General features: G+C 45.0%; 1 protein-coding gene across 1 annotated transcript; it reads left to right on the forward strand.

Annotated features, from left to right (window-relative positions):
• The first annotated feature begins 1,071 nt into the window (after positions 1-1,071).
• Positions 1,072-15,647, forward strand: LOC147963923 (uncharacterized). The gene is made up of 5 exons (XM_087529761.1): positions 1,072-1,611; positions 1,791-2,054; positions 2,286-3,305; positions 12,071-13,665; positions 15,284-15,647. The coding sequence occupies exons 1-5, from the start codon at positions 1,072-1,074 to the stop codon at positions 15,645-15,647; spliced, it is 3,783 nt and encodes a 1,260-aa protein (XP_087385887.1).
• The last annotated feature ends 4,158 nt before the right edge of the window (positions 15,648-19,805 follow it).

Here is a 19,805-nt window from a genome sequence, read left to right on the forward strand (position 1 = left end):
CGCTGGGGAAGATGGAGGAAGATACGGCAGAAGATATTGGTAATCTGGTTGGAAGATTTGTGGAGATGGACACGGGGGTGGATGGATCGGCGATGGGGCGGTTCTTGAGGATTAAGGCCCGTATGCCCATAAACAAACCTATTATGAGAGGCATCTTCCTGGATGAGGAGGTAGAGAGTGATGATGAGATTGTGGAGGAGAAGGACACTAGCAAGGAGAAGGAGCGTCCATTCTGCCGATTTGAGTTTGAATATTTACCTGACTTCTGCTATATCTTTGGCATGCTTGGTCATGTTGATAAGAGCTGCCAGATTAAACTGAAGAAAGGGGAAAAAGCTTAGTATGGGAGGTGGTTGAAGGCAGATATGAGCAGGAGGAGAGGTGGAGAGGATGGGTGGCTGGGAAGGAAGATGGCGAGCGGCAGTGGTAGTGGCTCGGGAGGGACTAGGACGTATGGCTTTGGCAAGACAGGTGGTAAATCTCGCAGCAACATCATCTCTTGGAGGAAAACGGAGTCCAGGTCGAGTGGAGGGAGATCGGAGGATGGAGAGGAGGTTGTGAGCCCTAGCAAGACACAAAAAGCAGGTGGCACTTCAATGAATCGGAAGAGATTGACATTTGTCGAACGGATTGATAGCGCTGGGGGGGGCAGCGAGTGATTTGAAGGTTGGAGAGGGGGTGACAAGGGGTTACTGACTGAAGAGATGAAAAAGGCAGCTATGGAGGTAGATATTGGGAAGAGTGGGGGGTCGAGGAGTGTGCTAAGCCGCTAGATGAGAAGAAGAAAGGGAAGCTAGCAGATGAGATTGGCCCCATTGTTGGAAGAGAGAATAAGAAGGATGGGTACAAACCAAAGAAATACAAGAAGGTGAACCGGGAGGGAAGAGCGGAAGGGGAGGGTGGTGGTGTGGGAGGCCCTGTGCTTGGACAGAAGAGGGGTTTGCAGGAGGGAGAAGAGGAGGCCAGCATGAAGAGGGGTCGTGTGAATAGCACGGGGGAGGTTCGGGAGGAGGTGCATGCTTCAAACCTTGTAATATCGGCCGGGCTGCAGGAGCAGCCCCGCCGGACGCAATGAGGATAGTGAGCTGGAACTGCCGGGGACTCGGGAACGGCCCGACAGTTCGTGGCCTCTTGGATCTCAAGAGGGCGAAGGATCCCGATGTTTTATTTCTGTGCGAAACAAAGCTGTTAGAGAAGGAGTTGGAGCAATTTAGGTGGAAGCTTGGTTTGGTGAACATGTGTGCGAAGGACTCAGAGGGAAGGAGTCGGGGTGTGGCTATTTTCTGGAGAAGAGGAGTGAATCTCTCCTTGCGTTCTTTGGGAAGGAGGCATATTGATGCTGACATAACGGAGGAAGACGGATCTGTTTGGAGAATAACGGGGGTGTATGGAGAGTCGCAATGGGGAAGGAAGAAGGAAACCTGGAGGACGTTGCATCTGCTGAACCAACAACATCAGGAGAATAGGCCGTGGTTATGTCTGGGGGACTTCAATGAGATTATATCAAATGAGGAGAAGAGGGGAGGTGCGGATCGATCAGAGAGCTGCATGAACTTGTTCAAGGAGGCGTTAGATGGGTGCAAATTGAGCGACCTGGGATATGAAGGTGATGTAATCACATGGTGGAATAATTGTACGAATGCTGATGGATACATATGTGGCTGGCTCGATCGCGCTACTGCTAATATGGAGTGGTGCTCCAAATTCCCGGAGTTCCGTGTTCGAAATGAGCTGCCCCAACACTCTGATCACCGGCCAGTGGTGGTTGATACGGTGGATATGGGGGACAGGAGAAGGGGGGTGGTAGTGGATTTCGGTTTGAGGCCAAGTGGCTAAAGGAGGAAGGGTGCGATTTAGTGGTGGAGGAGGTGTGGAGGAGAGTAAGAGAAGGCGGAGCTGTGGATGTGGCTGTGGCGTTGAATGGAGTGGCTCGAGATCTTTCAAGATGGAGTAAGGATGTTGTGGGTGATTCGGAGAAAAAGTTAAAGGATGCCAAGCGGGAGCTGGAGAACTGTAGGAAGAAGGGTATTACACCTGAAAAGGTTGCGGAGGAGGTGCGGTTGCGTTGCTTGGTGGATCATTTGGAGGAAGTAGTGGACATTAAGTGGAGACAGCGGGCTCATGTGTGGTGGCTAAAGGAGGGAGATAGGAACACTAAGTTTTTCTTCAGATATGCCTCGGCACGGAGGAAGGCCAATAGAATTAGGAGACTTAGAAGGGAGGATGGGGTGGTGGTGGTGGAGGAAGGAAGGGGTTTAACTAACTATGTCATGTCTTATTTTTAGGATCTCTTCACCTCGAATGGCATTGGCCAATATGATGAGCTGCTCCGGGCGGTGCCGGTGAAAGTTACAGGTGCCATGAATGATACCCTCACGGCTGCGTACTCGGATATGGAAATCAAATCGGCACTTGATCAGATTGGTGACCTCAAAGCACCGGGACCGGATGGTATGCCTGCACTGGTCTTCAAAAAATACTGGTTGTTGATGGGCAAGAACATAATCGAGGAGGTGCGGCGTGTATTCGAGGGGGGTGGTATGCCGGAGGGATGGAATGATACCCATGTTGTGCTAATACCCAAGGTGAAAACCCCCTCGAGGATTAAGGATCTCCGTCCTATCAGCTTGTGTAATGTTTTGTACAAAATTGTCTCAAAAGTGGTGGCCAACCGACTCAAGCTTATTCTGCCGAAGATCATCTCAGACAACCAAAGTGCGTTTGTACCTGGAAGGCTGATAACGGACAATATCCTCATGGCCTATGAGATTTCTCACTTCTTGATGAACAAACGGACTGGGAAAGAAGAGTTTGCAGCGGTAAAGGTGGACATGAGCAAAGCCTATGACCGGGTTGAGTGGGCTTTCTTGGAAGCTATGATGCATAAGCTTGGATTCGCGCATAACTGGGTGAAGCTGGTAATGAAGTGTGTAGTTTCAATGCGGTACGGCATTAAGATTAATGGCGAGTTATCCCAACAGTTTGCACCATCGAGAGGGCTCCGGCAGGGCGATCCAAGTTCGCCCTATCTCTTTGCGATTTGTGCTGAGGGGCTGTCGGCTTTGCTGAAGGAGGCCCAGCAGAGAGGCAACTTTGGGGGCATACGAATTTGTCCAGGGGCGCCTGCTATCTCGCACTTGTTCTTCGCCGATGATTCGGTGCTGCTCATGCGTGTGCGGACGGAGGAAGCTTTGGAACTCCAACGCATCCTTAAGGTTTATGAGAGGTGCTCGGGGCAATGCGTCAACCATGAGAAGTCTGCGGTGATGTTTAGCAAAAACTGCTCCGAGCAAACTAAGTTAAATGTAAATGAAGGAAATATGCCCTAGAGGCAATAATAAAGTTATTATTTATTTCCTTATATCATGATAAAAGTTTACTATTCATGCTAGAATTGTATTAACCGGAAACATAATACATGTGTGAATACATAGACAAACAGAGTGTCACTAGTATGCCTCTACTTGACTAGCTCGTTAATCAAAGATGGTTATGTTTCCTAATAATGGACAAAGAGTTGTCATTTGATTAAACGGGATCACATCATTAGTTGAATGATCTGATTGACATGACACATTCCATTAGCTTAGCACCCGATCGTTTAGTATGTTGCTATTGCTTTCTTCATGACTTATACATGTTCCTATGACTATGAGAATATGTAACTCCCGTGTGCCGGAGGAACACGTTGTGTGCTACCAAACGTCACAACGTAACTGGGTGATTATAAAGGTGCTCTACAGGTGTCTCCAAAGGTACATGTTGGGTTGACGTATTTCGAGATTAGGATTTGTCACTCCGATCGTCGGAGAGGTATCTCTGGGCCCTCTCGGTAATGCACATCACTTAAGCCTTGCAAGCAATGCAACTAATGAGTTAGTTGCGAGATGATGTATTACGGAACGAGTAAAGAGACTTGCCGGTAACGAGATTGAACTAGGTATTGGATACCGACGATCGAATCTCGGGCAAGTAACATACCGATGACAAAGGGAACAACGTATGTTGTTATGCGGTCTGACCGATAAAGATCTTCGTAGAATATGTAGGAGCCAATATGGGCATCCAGGTCCCGCTATTGGTTATTGACCGGAGACATGTCTCGGTCATGTCTACATTGTTCTCGAACCCGTAGGGTCCGCATGCTTAAGGTTTCGCTGACAGTTATATTATGAGTTTATACGTTTTGATGTACCGAAGGTTGTTCGGAGTCCCGGATGTGATCACGGACATGACGAGGAGTCTCGAAATGGTCGAGACATAAAGATTGATATATTGGAAGCCTATGTTTGGATATCGGAAGTGTTCCGGGTGAAATCGGGATTTTACCGGAGTACCGGGAGGTTACCGGAACCCCCCGGGAGCTATATGGGCCTTAGTGGGCCTTAGTGGAAAAGAGAAGAGGCATCCTGAGATGGGCCGCGCGCTCCTCCCCTCCCTTGGTCCGAATAGGACAAGGAGAGGGGGCCGGCCCCCCTTTCTCTTTTCCCCCCTCCGCGAATCCTATTCCAACTAGGATTGGGGGGGGGAGTCCTACTCCCGGAGGGAGTAGGACTCCTCCTGGCGCGCCTCTCCTCGGCCGACCGCACCCCCCTTGAGCCTTTATATACGGAGGCAGGGGCACCCCGGAGACACACAAGTTGATCCACGTGATCATATTCTTAGCCGTGTGCGGCGCCCCCTGCCACCATAGTCCTCGATAATATTGTAGCGGTGCTTAGGCGAAGCCCTGCGACAGTAGTACATCAAGATCGTCACCACACCGTCGTGCTGACGGAACTCTTCCGCGACACTTTGCTGGATCGGAGTCCGAGGATCGTCATCGAGCTGAACGTGTGCTAAAACTCGGAGGTGCCGTAGTTTCGGTGCTTGATCGGTCGGGCCGTGGAGACGTACGACTACATCAACCAAACGCTTCCGTTGTCGATCTACAAGGGTACGTAGATCACACTCTCCCCTCTCGTTGCTATGCATCACCATGATCTTGCGTGTGCGTAGGAAATTTTTTGAAATTACTACGTTCCCCAACAGTGGTATCAGAGCCAGGTTTTATGTGTTGATGTTATATGCACGAGTAGAACACAATTGAGTTGTGGGCGATATAAGTCATACTGCTTACCAGCATGTCATACTTTGGTTCGACGGTATTGTTGGATGAAGCGGCCCGGACCGACATTACGCGTACGCTTACGCGAGACCGGTTCTCCCGACGTGCTTTGCACATAGGTGGCTTGCGGGTGACAGTTTCTCCAACTTTAGTTGAACCGAGTGTGGCTATGCCCGGTCCTTGCGAAGGTTAAAATAGCACCAACTTGACAAACTATCGTTGTGGTTTTGATGCGTAGGTAAGATTGGTTCTTGCTTAAGCCCGTAGCAGCCACGTAAAACTTGCAACAACAAAGTAGAGGACGTCTAACTTGTTTTTGCAGGGCATGTTGTGATGTGATATGGTCAATACATGATGCTGAATTTTATTGTATGAGATGATCATGTTTTGTAACCGAGTTATCGGCAACTGGCAGGAGCCATATGGTTGTCGCTTTATTGTATGCAATGCAATCGCGCTGTAATGCTTTCCTTTATCACTAAGCGGTAGCGATAGTCGTGGAAGCATAAGATTGGCGAGACGACAACGATGCTACCATGGAGATCAAGGTGTCGCGCCGGTGACGATGGTGATCATGACGGTGCTTCGGAGATGGAGATCACAGGCACAAGATGATGATGGCCATATCATATCACTTATATTGATTGCATGTGATGTTTATCTTTTATGCATCTTATCTTGCTTTGATTGACGGTAGCATTATAAGATGATCTCTCACTAAATTATCAAGAAGTGTTCTCCCTGAGTATGCACCGTTGCGAAAGTTCTTCGTGCAAGCCAGTTTTGCACATGCAGAATACTCAGGTTAAACTTGACAAGCCTAGCATATGCAGATATGGCCTCGGAACACTGAGACCGAAGGTCGAGCGTGAATCATATAGTAGATATAATCAACATAGTGATGTTCACCAATGAAACTACTCCATCTCACGTGATGATCGGACATGGTTTAGTTGATTTGGATCACGTGATCACTTAGAGGATTAGAGGGATGTCTATCTAAGTGGGAGTTCTTTAAGTAATTTGATTAACTGAACTTAAATTTATCATGAACTTAGTACCTGATAGTATCTTGCTTATGTATGTTTGATTGTAGATAGATGGCCCGTGCTATTGTTCCGTTGAATTTTAGTGCGTTCCTTGAGAAAGCAAAGTTGAAACATGATGGTAGCAATTACACGGACTGGGTCCGTAACTTGAGGATTATCCTCATTGCTGCACAGAAGAATTACGTCCTGGAAGCACCGCTGGGTGCCAGGCCTGCTGCTGGAGGAACACCAGATGTTATGAACGTCTGGCAGAGCAAAGCTGATGACTACTCGATAGTTCAGTGTGCCATGCTTTACGGCTTAGAATCGGGACTTCAACGATGTTTTGAATGTCATGGAGTATATGAGATGTTCCAGGAGTTGAAGTTAATATTTCAAGCAAATGCCCGGATTGAGAGATATGAAGTCTCCAATAAGTTCTATAGCTGCAAGATGGAGGAGAACAGTTCTGTCAGTGAGCATATACTCAAAATGTCTGGGTATAATAATCACTTGATTCAGATGGGAGTTAATCTTCCAGATGATTGCGTCATTGACAGAATTCTCCAATCACTGCCACCAAGCTACAAGAGCTTCGTGATGAACTATAATATGCAAGGGATGAATAAGACTATTCCCGAGCTCTTTGCAATGCTGAAAGCTGCGGAGGTAGAAATCAAAAAGGAGCATCAAGTGTTGGTGGTCAACAAGACCACTAGTTTCAAGAAAAAGGGCAAAGGGAAGAAGAAGGGGAACTTCAAGAAGAACAACAAGCAAATTGCTGCTCAAGAGAAGAAACCCAAGTCTGGACCTAAGCCTGAATCTGAGTGCTTCTACTGAAAGCAGACTGGTCACTGGAAGCGGAACTGCCCCAAGTATTTGGCGGATAAGAAGGATGGCAAGGTGAACAAAGGTATATGTGATATACATGTTATTGATGTGTACCTTACTAATGCTCGCAATAGCACCTGGGTATTTGATACTGGTTATGTTGCTAATATTTGCAACTCGAAATAGGGACTACAGATTAAGTGAAGATTGGCTAAGGACGAGGTGACGATGCGCGTGGGGAACGGTTCCAAAGTCGATGTGATCGCGGTCGGCACGCTACCTCTACATCTACCTTCGGGATTAATATTAGACCTAAATAATTGTTATTTGGTGCCAGCGTTGAGCATGAACATTATATCTGGATCTTGTTTAATGCGAGACGGTTATTCATTTAAATCAGAGAATAATGGTTGTTCTATTTATATGAGTAATATCTTTTATGGTCATGCACCCTTGAAGAGTGGTCTATTCTTATTGAATCTCGATAGTAGTGACACACATATTCATAATGTTGAAGCCAAAAGATGCAGAGTTGATAATGATGGTGCAACTTATTTGTGGCACTGCCGTTTAGGTCATATCGGTGTAAAGCGCATGAAGAAACTCCATACTGATGGACTTTTGGAACCACTTGATTATGAATCACTTGGTACTTGCGAACCGTGACTCATGGGCAAGATGACTAAAACACCGTTCTCCGGTACTATGGAGAGAGCAACAGATTTGTTGGAAATCATACATACAGATGTATGTGGTCCGATGAATATTGAGGCTCGTGGCGGATATCGTTATTTTCTCACCTTCACAGATGACTTAAGCAGATATGGGTATATCTACTTAATGAAACATAAGTCTGAACCATTTGAAAAGTTCAAAGAATTTCAGAGTGAAGTTGAAAATCATCGTAACAAGAAAATAAAGTTTCTACGATCTGATCGTGGAGGAGAATATTTGAGTTACGAGTTTGGTGTACATTTGAAACAATGCGAAATAGTTTCGCAACTCACGCCACCCGGAACACCACAGCGTAATGGTGTATCCGAACGTCATAATCGTACTTTACTAGAGTGCGATCTATGATGTCTCTTACTGATTTACCGCTATCGTTTTGGGGTTATGCTTTAGAGACAGCCGCATTCACGTTAAATAGGGCACCATCAAAATCCGTTGAGACGACGCCTTATGAACTATGGTTTGGCAAGAAACCAAAGTTGTCGTTTCTGAAAGTTTGGGGCTGCGATGCTTATGTGAAAAAGCTTCAACCTGATAAGCTCGAACCCAAATCGGAGAAATGTGTCTTCATAGGATATCCAAAGGAAACTATTGGATACACCTTCTATCACAGATCCGAAGGCAAGACTTTTGTTGCTAAATTCGGAAACTTTCTAGAGAAGGAGTTTCTCTCGAAAGATGTGAGTGGGAGGAAAGTAGAACTTGATGAGGTAACTGTACCTGCTCCCTTATTGGAAAGTAGTACATCACAGAAAACTGTTTCTGCGACACCTACACCAATTAGTGAGGAAGCTAATGATAATGATCATGAAACTTCAGGACAAGATACTACTGAACCTCGTAGATCAACCAGAGTGAGATCCGCGCCAGAGTGGTACGGTAATCCTGTTCTGGAAATCATGCTGCTAGATCATGATGAACCTACGAACTATGAAGAAGCAATGGTGAGCCCAGATTCCGCAAAATGGCTTGAAACCATGAAATCTGAGATGGGATCCATGTATGAGAACAAAGTATGGACTTTGGTTGACTTGCCCGATGATCGGCAAGCAATTGAGAATAAATGGATCTTCAAGAAGAAGACTGACGCTGACGGTAATATTACTGTCTACAAAGCTCGACTTGTCACAAAAGGTTTTCGACAAGTTCAAGGGGTTGACTACGATGAGACCTTCTCACCCGTAGCAATGCTTAAGTCTGTCCGAATCATGTTAGCAATTGCCGCATTTTATGATTATGAAATTTGGCAGATGGATGTCAAAACTGCATTCCTGAATGGATTTCTGGAAGAAGAGTTGTATATGATGCAACCGGAAGGTTTTGTCGATCCAAAGGGAGCTAACAAAGTGTGCAAGCTCCAGCGATCCATTTATGGACTGGTGCAAGCCTCTCGGAGTTGGAATAAACGCTTTGATAGTGTGATCAAAGCATTTGGTTTTATACGGACTTTCGGAGAAGCCTGTATTTACAAGAAAGTGAGTGGGAGCTCTGTAGCATTTCTGATATTATATGTGGATGACATATTAATGATTGGAAATGATATAGAATTTCTGGATAGCATAAAGGGATACTTGAATAAGAGTTTTTCAATGAAAGACCTCAGAGAAGCTGCTTACATATTAGGCATAAAGATCTATAGAGATAGATCAAGACGCTTAATTGGACTTTCACAAAGCACATACTTTGACAAGATTTTGAAGAAGTTCAAAATGGATCAAGCAAAGAAAGGGTTCTTGCCTGTGTTACAAGGTGTGAAGTTGAGTCAGACTCAATGCCCGACCACTGCAAAAGATAGAGAGAAAATGAAAGATGTTCCCCATGCTTCAGCCATAGGCTCTATCATGTATGCAATGCTGTGTACCAGACCTGATGTGTGCCTTGCTATAAGTCAAACAGGGAGGTACCAAAGTAATCCAGGAGTGGATCACTGGACAGCGGTCAAGAACATCCTGAAATACCTGAAAAGGACTAAGGATATGTTTCTCGTATATGGAGGTGACAAAGAGCTCATCGTAAACGGTTACGTTGATGCAAGCTTTGACACTGATCCGGATGATTCTAAATCGCAAACCGGATACGTGTTTACATTAAACGGTGGAGCTGTCAGTTGGTGCAGTTTTAAACAAAGCGTCGTGGCGGGATCTACATGTGAAGCGGAGTACATAGCTGCTTCGGAAGCAGCAAACGAAGGAGTCTGGATGAAGGAGTTCATATCCGATCTAGGTGTCATACCTAGTGCATCGGGTCCAATGAAAATCTTTTGTGACAATACTGGTGCAATTGCCTTGGCAAAGGAATCCAGATTTCACAAGAGAACCAAACACACCAAGAGACGCTTCAATTCCATCCGGGATCTAGTCCAGGTGGGAGACATAGAGATTTGCAAGATACATATGGAGCTGAATGTAGCAGACCCGTTGACTAAGCCTCTTCCACGAGCAAAACATGATCAGCACCAAAGCTCCATGGGTGTTAGAATCATTACTGTGTAATCTAGATTATTGACTCTAGTGCAAGTGGGAGACTGAAGGAAATATGCCCTAGAGGCAATAATAAAGTTATTATTTATTTCCTTATATCATGATAAAAGTTTATTATTCACGCTAGAATTGTATTAACCGGAAACATAATACATGTGTGAATACATAGACAAACAGAGTGTCACTAGTATGCCTCTACTTGACTAGCTCGTTAATCAAAAATGGTTATGTTTCCTAACCATGGACAAAGAGTTGTCATTGGATTAAACGGGATCACATCATTAGTTGAATGATCTAATTGACATGACCCATTCCATTAGCTTAGCACCCGATCATTTAGTATGTTGCTATTGCTTTCTTCATGACTTATACATGTTCCTATGACTATGAGATTATGTAACTCCCGTGTGCCGGAGGAACACTTTGTGTGCTACCAAACGTCACAACGTAATTGGGTGATTATAAATGTGCTCTACAGGTGTCTCCAAAGGTACATGTTGGGTTGACGTATTTCGAGATTAGGATTTGTCACTCCAATCATCGGAGAGGTATCTCTGGGCCCTCTCGGTAATGCACATCACTTAAGCCTTGCAAGCAATGCAACTAATGAGTTAGTTGCGAGATGATGTATTACGGAACGAGTAAAGAGACTTGCCGGTAACGAGATTGAACTAGGTATTGGATACCGACGATCGAATCTCGGGCAAGTAACATACCGATGACAAAGGGAACAACGTATGTTGTTATGCGGTCTAACCGATAAAGATCTTCGTAGAATATGTAGGAGCCAATATGAGCATCCAGGTCCCGCTATTGGTTATTGACCGGAGACATGTCTCGGTCATGTCTACATTGTTCTCGAACCCGTAGGGTCCGCACGCTTAAGGTTTCGATGACAGTTATATTATGAGTTTATACGTTTTGATGTACCGAAGGTTGTTCGGAGTCCCGGATGTGATCACGGACATGACGAGGAGTCTCGAAATGGTCGAGACATAAAGATTGATATATTGGAAGCCTATGTTTGGATATCGGAAGTGTTCCGGGTGAAATCGGGATTTTACCGGAGTACCGGGAGGTTACCGGAACCCCCCGGGAGCTATATGGGCCTTAGTGGAAAAGAGAAGAGGCATCCTGAGATGGGCCGCGCGCCCCTCCCCTCCCTTGGTCCGAATAGGACAAGGAGAGGGGGCCGGCCCCCCTTTCTCTTTTCCCCCCTCCGCGAATCCTATTCCAACTAGGATTGGGGGGGAATCCTACTCCCAGAGGGAGTAGGACTCCTCCTGGCGCGCCACCTCTAGGCCGGCCGCACCCCCCCTTGAGCCTTTATATATGGAGGCAGGGGCACCCCAGAGACACACAAGTTGATCCACGTGATCATATTCTTAGCCGTGTGCGGCGCCCCCTGCCACCATAGTCCTCGATAATATTGTAGCGGTGCTTAGGCGAAGCCCTGCGACAGTAGTACATCAAGATCGTCACCACGCCGTCGTGCTGACGGAACTCTTCCCCGACACTTTGCTGGATCGGAGTCCGGGGATCGTCATCGAGCTGAACGTGTGCTAAAACTCGGAGGTGTCGTAGTTTCGGTGCTTGATCGGTCGGGCCGTGGAGACGTACGACTACATCAACCAAACGCTTCCGTTGTCGATCTACAAGGGTACGTAGATCACACTCTCCCCTCTCGTTGCTATGCATCACCAGCATCACCATGATCTTGCGTGTGCGTAGGAAATTTTTTGAAATTACTACGTTCCCCAACAGTAAAAGGGGCGCTGGGCATACAAAGTGAAGCATACAATGAGAAATATCTGGGGCTGCCGGTGTACATTGGACGATCCAAGCGCAAGGCTTTTGCTTATCTTAAGGACTGGATTTGGAGTCATATGCAGGGCTGGAATGAGAGGACCTTGTCTAGGCAAGGAAAGGAAATTCTCGTTAAAGGAGTTGCACAAGCGATTCCAACCTTTGCAATGTCAGTTTTCTACCTCACAAAATCGTTCTGCGAAGAGCTCAGTTCTATGATTGCCAGATACTGGTGGAGGCACCAAGATAAAGACAACAAGATCCATTGGATTAGTTGGCAGAGGCTCACACGGTCGAAGGGAAGGGGAGGCCTGGGGTTTCAGGACATACATGACTTCAACATTGCTATGCTGGCCCGACAGGTTTGGCGTCTGATAGAGCAACCGGAGAGTCTGTGTGCGCAGCTTATGAAGGCAAAGTACTACCCAGACTGCTCTATACTGGATGTGGTACCGACCTCAAACATGTCATATGCCTGGCGCAGTATCACATACGGCATTGATGTTGTTAAGCAAGGAATGATCTGGCGGGTTGGGGACGGGCATAGCATCCACATCTGGGATGATCCATGGATCCCCCGTGCTTGGTCTAGGCGAGTCATCACTCCTCGCGGGGCAAACCTACTGACAAGAGTCGCTGAGCTCATTGACCCAACATCTGGCAACTGGGATGTGGACCTGGTTAATGAGACATTCTGGGAAGAGGATGCCAAACTGATCCTCCAAATGCCACTAAGGGACGGAGCCGGTGACTTTCTAGCATGGCATTTCGATCCTAAAGGTGTGTTCTCAGTTAAGCAAGCGTATAAGCTGAAGCGGGCTCTGTCCGAACCTGGGCTTGCACTGGCCGATGGTAACCTGGAGGGAGGAGGGGAGGCAAAATGGAAAAGATTATGGGACAGAGCGTGCCCGGGGAAGGTCAAACATTTTGTGTGGCGTCTAGCGCACAACACACTGGCCACAAAGGACATTTTGTGTCGGAGGGGTATGGCGATCGAGAATCACAAATGCTTCATGTGCAATGCGAGGGATGAATCCGCTAAGCACCTGTTTGTGGAGTGCCACGAGATAAAGCAGGTAAGGCGGGGCCTCGATCTTGAACCTGTGAGATTGAGACTCACGGAATGTGATAGCGCGGACAACACCCTGGATTGCCTCTGGCAAATACCAGAGAAGGATCGAATAGCTATCATCGTCATGTGGTGGCAATGGTGGTCTCAGCGCAACAAGGTTCAAGAGGGAGAGAAGCCGATGGACCACGCGCAGTTTGTCGTGAGGGCTGCATGCACGGCTGCAGAGTATGAGGGGTGTTTCTGCAAACCACCACCCCCACCAAAGAGCACGGTCCGATGGACCCCTCCACCACCGGATATTCTCAAATTCAACGTCGACGGGGCTTTTCAGGAGGATGAATTGCTGGGAGCCTGGGGCGTGGTTGTAAGGACTAATGCAGGCGAGGTGGTGGCAGCGCGGGCTGGCCGTATTGACAATGTTGTTGATGCCTTCGGTGCTGAGCTGAGAGCGCTGGAACAAGCTCTTGAACTTGCGGCGGAGTTGGGAGTGATTCGGCTGGCAGTGGAGATGGATGCCCAAATGCTTGCACAGGCTCTGAACAGACGTACTCCAGATTGCTCGCGGTACGCAGCGGCGATTGAGGATATCAAGGTGCAATCCCGGCTATGGTTCTCTTCATGTGTGTTTGCTCATTGCAAACGAGAGTCCAACATGGCAGCTCACCATATGGCAATTAGGCATGACTCTCCCAATGGGAGAGGTTTTATTTGCGGATCATGTAATTCCAGCAAGTGTTGCTGACTCTGTTATGGGCGATCTTGCCCTGAATGTTTCGTAATAAAGCTATTTGCTTACCTTCAAAAAAAAGCCATTTTAGTGGCATAAAAAGGACTTCTCTAATGGGAAATACGCAAGAGCACCTGGGTGTCCACCCCCATATGAAAATAATTTTTAGAAGTACTAGGAATATTAAAAAAAACTTAAATCTTGGGATCTCAAACTTGAGTACCCAATCTACTCCTCTATGAAGTTTCATAGAAAAATACCAAGACATGTATTCGTGGCGAAGAAAATACAGCTCGAACTAAAATCCATCAAAACAATTTTTTCTATGCATAGGAATGTTTTGCCTTCTTTTTGCCATGGATACGATTCCTGGTATTTTTTCACGAAATTTCACACGAAAGTAGATTGGGCATCCCAGGTTTCATATCCCAAAACCCTAGATTTTTTTTAAAATTTCCTGGTATTTTTTGAACTAAATGGTCATATAGGAGAGTGAAGCACCTGGGTGTTACAAATCATCTTCCCTTCTCTAATACCCCTTTTTAACCATGTATGTAGGAGCAAGGGTGTCCAATGTGCCAGCCCACAGCACGGCACGCCTCGGCCTAGACCAAACGGGCCAGGCATGGCACGACCCACCATGGCACGCTTGATACACGTGGGTGGTGTCGTGCTGGTCCGTGTGCTGCACTCTCTAGCCAAAGCACGACCCCCCTTAGTAAACTGGCCGGCCTGACGGCACCTTTAGCCTGCTCGCCCACATAGGATTCAACCTATTAAGTCGTGTTGGGCCTATATTTGGTCTATTGGGCCGATAAAAAAACGGGTCGTGTCGTGGCAGCACAACCCGATTATAAATCGTATCGGAGTAGGCCAACACTTACGTCACTTCACGCCCAACACCCACTTCCCTAGGACTTCTCTCATGAAGATCCCCCTCTGTACTAGACAAGTGGACGACTTTTGGACATGGTCGGGCGACCTGAGGGGCCGTTTCTCAGTAAAATCAGCTTACAAATTGATCCATAAGATGAAGATGGGAAGGGAGGACTGGCTAGATGAGGCCCAGGATATGTCCAGCGGAGAATCCAAAGGATGGTCATCTATTTGGGGATTGCAAGTTCCTTCAAAACTGAAAATATTCACATGGAGGCTGGCTCGTCACTCACTTCCTACCAGTGATGTTCTGCATCGTCGAAACATGTCATCATCGCATGTGTGTGCGTTATGCAGAGCAGATGACAATTGGCGCCATTCTCTTCTTGACTGTAACTACGCCCGGTGCGTGTGGGCTCTATCAAATGAGGATATGGTGCAGCATATGTGTATGCAAAGAGATGAACATGCAAAGAGATGGCTCTTTCTAATGAGCGAATCGCTTCCTCATGAGGAATTCACTACCATGATTGTCACACTATGGGCGATTTGGGCAGCGAGGAGAAAGATAATCCATGAAGGAATTTACAAAACTCCATTCGCTACTCATGGTTTTGTCACTAGCTACTTGGCTGATTTGAAGCATATACAGAAACCTGTTGTCAGGTCACCAACAACTCCAAGGGCTCGCCCTACTGCTTGGCAGCCACCACCGAATGATCATGTTAAGATTAATGTTGATGCGGCTGTGCCGCGTGCTGGTGGAAGGGGGGCTGTGGGAGCCGTTTGCCGCGATGCATCGGGTGTGTATTTGGGGGCCTCGACAGTTGTCTTCAACAACATAGAGGACCCGGAGGTGCTTGAAGTTCTAGCTACCAGGGAGGCGCTGGCGCTTGCTGAGGACTTGTACGAGCAGAAAGTTTTCATCGCCTCGGACTGCATCGACAGCGGTGGAAGCGATCAAAGGAGGAACGACAGCAGCATATGAAGCAGTGGTACATGAAATAACGGAAATAACGGATAGAGCTCGTTTTTCTCATCTTGTTCTTTTAGCCATGAATTTAGATCCTCGAACTTTGAGACTCACAACCTCGCGAAGCATGCTTTAACGTTGGGGACCGGCCGCCATGTCTGGTTAGGCCATCCCGGCGATCTTTTGTTCGTCCCTGTAAACATTGTGACGGTTGAATAAAAGTTTCACGAGTTTGTCTAAAAAAAAACCAATTGTAGCACACTTGCTCGCCAACTGCCAATGCATTCCTCTCTTCCTGATCACCTCCCGCTCCACTGCACTAGTGTAGAGTTAGAACGAAGATCTATCTAGACTCCTTAGTTGGATTACGTTTTCCACTGGACTCCTTAGATCTACATGTCGTATGATACTTGTCATTCCACGAAGGAGAAACACATGAAAATTTGCCAATTATCTTCTTATTTTCAACGGGACATTAGATTAAGTTTACTCACACTACATGATTCATCCGACTTTTCCGTTTTCTTTTTAACTCAAAAGATGCAAGACATCGAGTTGGAAGGAAACACATCGTGACGACAAGAAAATTACTACTCCCCCAGTTCCATAATGTAGCGTGTATATATTTTTTTAAGCCAAACTAAGTAAACTTCGACCGAGTTTATAGAAAAAAACTATTTATATATACAATTTCAAGCATATGCAACGTGAAAGTATTAGTGATGATGTATCGCATCTGGTATTTTAAATGAACATATTTTCGTCTATAAACAAACATTTTTCTTTATAAAAGAGAGATCTCCTCTCCGATTTCCATTAATAGAAATCACCAAGTCTTACAACTAGCAGAAAATAAAAGCAAAGAAACTAAGCTGTCTCCCCCTGGCCCCTGTCAGCACTGCTTTGAGGTAGGAGGGAAGCCATCCCTTGCCCTGCCCACAGGTCCTCAAAAAGTACAGAGCTTCCCAAGGGGGAGACCTAAGGCCTGGGCTCAAAACCGGTCCCAGCACCAGCATTACAGAGTTTAAAAAGTCTTTAGAACAGCAGCTAAACAGCGATAACGGAAACAGTCTCAACACACTAGTCTTCTCTGAAGGACAAAGACAAAAGCAGAAAAAACAGTGGGAAGGATTGAGGCAGTAGAGTTCTTCGCAGCGTCACCGAATCCAGAAGACCCTTGAAGCTTTTCACCCCATGATCCTTCTAGTCGCCAGTCGCCACCCATGAGCTGCTTGAAACACTTCTTCAACCACCACACCGATCTGCTTTAGTCCAGCCTCCATCATTTTATTTCTTACGGGGTTTTTCTGCAAGAGATTCCAATCATGTAAGTTTTTAAGTAACAAGTTGACAGGCACACAGGGATCATTTACCCTGTTATTATCAAAAATCACATTGTTTCTCAATTTCCAAATAGTCCAATAAATAGCAGAAATACCTATCCAAACTAAACCCCTTTCCTCTTTTCCAAAAGTTTTAGCCCAGCCCCTCATCACCAGATCCAAATCGTCTGGTATATCTTTGAGATTGAAAGCACATTTCAAAATAATCCACAGAAGCCTAGCTACCGAACAAGTCAAAAACAGATGATTGATGTTTTCTTTTCTTCCACAGAATGGACATTTATCATCTCCTTTCCAGCCCCTGCGTAACAAGTTATCTTTAGTGAGGATGCTTTTTCTAAGAGCTAACCACATGAACACCTTAACTCTAGGTGGTATTTTAATCTTCCACATATATAAGTGTGGGTATTTGATCCCATTTTCTATCAAATGTCTATAGAAGGATTTCACTGTGTAAATCCCTTTTTTTGTCAGAGTCCACTTCACCTTATCTTTTTCATCTGTTAACACCACCGAATTGGCAGCCTCTTTTATATGTTCCCACAACTCTCTCGAATACCCCATTAGTGTTCTCCTAAACTGTATATTGTCAATCCCCCCTAATAACCTCTTTAACTGTTTTATTTTTATCAAATCAGATATCATATAATCTAGGGAATTGTTTGCATAAAGGTGCTGAACCAATCCACCAATCTTCCCAGAATCCGGTGTTTTCCCCATTTCCTATGTTAAATTTACATAGAGAGGCAAAATGATCTCTATGTTTTAATAACTCTTTCCAAAATTGAGAGTCTCCCTATCTAGCAATAATATTCCCAATAGCTTTATTTTCTCAGTATTTTTTCAGCATAATATCTTGCCATAGTCCGTTCGTGTTATAAATTTTCCACCACCACTTGCTCAATAGAGCTTTATTCATCAGTGCTAGATTATGAATCCCCAAACCCCCCATGTCTTTAGGTCTGCAAACCTCAGACCATTTAACCAAATGATATTTTTTTTCTTCTTATCTTCTTCCTGCCACAGTAATCTAGCTCTGAAAAAATCCATGCATTTTTCAACCCCTACAGGTATTCCATAAAAGGACATCATGAAATAAGGGATGCCTGTCAGAGAAGATTGAATTAGTGTGACCCTCCTAGCACTAGCAAGAAGCCTCCCTTGCCAGGTTTCACACTTTTTTCCATCTTGTTCTCAGTGGGTTTCCAGTGTTTATTTCTGATTCTCCTTTTATCAACTGGTAGCCCTAAATATTTCATAGGTAAAACCCCCACAAGGCACGTGAATATCTTAGTGTATTCATCTTTTTTTATTTTCAGCCTCCCAAAGAAGAAAAGTTCACTTTTCTGAAAATTAATTTTCAAGCCAGACATTTGCTCAAAGAGGCATAGTATATATTTAAGATTTTGAGCACTATCTATGTCATCTTGTAGAAGGAAAATGATATCATCTACATATTGCAGCATGTTAATTCCATCTACCACATATTCCTCCAAAACCCCTTTAACAATCCCATTTTTCTAGCATTATCCAGCATGATGGCCAAGGCATCAGCTGCCAGATCAAAATTAAGGGGTGACAGAGAATCCCCATGTCTCAACCCTTTATGAGTAGGGAAATATTTTCCTAAGTTTTCATTAACCTTCACACACACCTTCCCACCTCTAATGGTTTCCATAACCCAGTATATCCATTTATCTAGGAAGCCTTTCATATTGAGCATCTGGAAAAGAAAAGACCACTTAATTTTATCATATGCTTTCTCAAAATCTATTTTTAACAACAAGGCACCTTGTTTTTTCTTTTTTATACTGTTTAACGCTTCATGAAGAATCAAAACCCCCTCCATTATGTATATGCCTTTTATAAAGGCAGTCTGAATAGGAGAAATAACATTAGCTGCTACCAGGTTTAGTCTGTTCATCAGGACTTTTGTAATGATTTTGAAACAAACATTCAATAAACAGATAGGTCTAAAGTTTTGTATCATATTGGCATCTTTTTTTTGGAACCAAAGTAATAATACCATAATTCAATCTACTAATATCAATTTTCCTGATAGCAAAATCGTCTAGCAAAGCTTTAATATCATGCTTAACCAGATCCCAATAATGTTGATAAAATTCAGTTGTGAACCCATCTGGTCCAGGAGATTTATTATGTGCCATTTTAAATACCACATTCTTAATTTCTTCCATTGTAAATCCCCCAACCAACATGTTTCTGTATTGGTCTTGAATCATCTGTGGATTTTCAATGTTTAAGGAAATAGTAGAGTTATCAGGATGCCCAAACAGAGTTTTATAAAAATTTATGATGTATTCCATCAGATCTTTTTCACCTTCAACAGTCCCCTCATCTTGCTCTAGCCTATTAATTCTATTTCTCCTTAGTCTCCCATTTGCCTTGGCATGGAAGAATTTTGTATTACTATCTCCTTCCAGTAACTCATCAACTTTAGCCCTCTGTTTCCATTTAGCTTCCTCTTGTTGTAAAAGCATGTCTAATTACTCTCCGAGTTCTTTTTGTTCCTTCCTATCAGCAGCGGTGAGCCCATTCAGCTCACAGTGTTTATCAATGTTATCTAATTTGAGTAAAATATCTTTCTTCAGCTCAATATACCAAGAATTCATGTTTCTATTCCACCCTTTTAATTTGGGTCTAAGTATTCTAAATTTCCCCAACAATCTGTCCACACTATCTCCAGTGATACTTTTATCATTCCAAACATCTTTATCATTCCAAACATCCTGCACAATCTTATCAATCCCCTCCTTCAAAAAACAAGCATTTTCAAATCTGAAAAGAGGGTCTGATTTTTGAATATCAC

The sequence above is a fragment of the Triticum urartu genome, chromosome 6A (genome assembly GCF_056163025.1).
Source record: "Triticum urartu cultivar PI428250 chromosome 6A, HENAU_Tu73, whole genome shotgun sequence".
In the NCBI taxonomy this organism is placed as follows: Eukaryota; Viridiplantae; Streptophyta; class Magnoliopsida; order Poales; family Poaceae; genus Triticum; species Triticum urartu.

Bases quoted from the DNA above. Each gene is read 5' to 3' on its own strand.
- LOC147963923 (XM_087529761.1), top strand. From the start codon at position 1,072: ATGAGGATAGTGAGCTGGAACTGCCGGGGACTCGGGAACGGCCCGACA. The intron at 2,055-2,285 runs GTGCGGTTGCGT...TCTTATTTTTAG, and splicing joins CTGAAAAGGTTGCGGAGGAG to GATCTCTTCACCTCGAATGG. The intron at 3,306-12,070 runs GTAAATGAAGGA...AGTCATATGCAG, and splicing joins CCGAGCAAACTAAGTTAAAT to GGCTGGAATGAGAGGACCTT.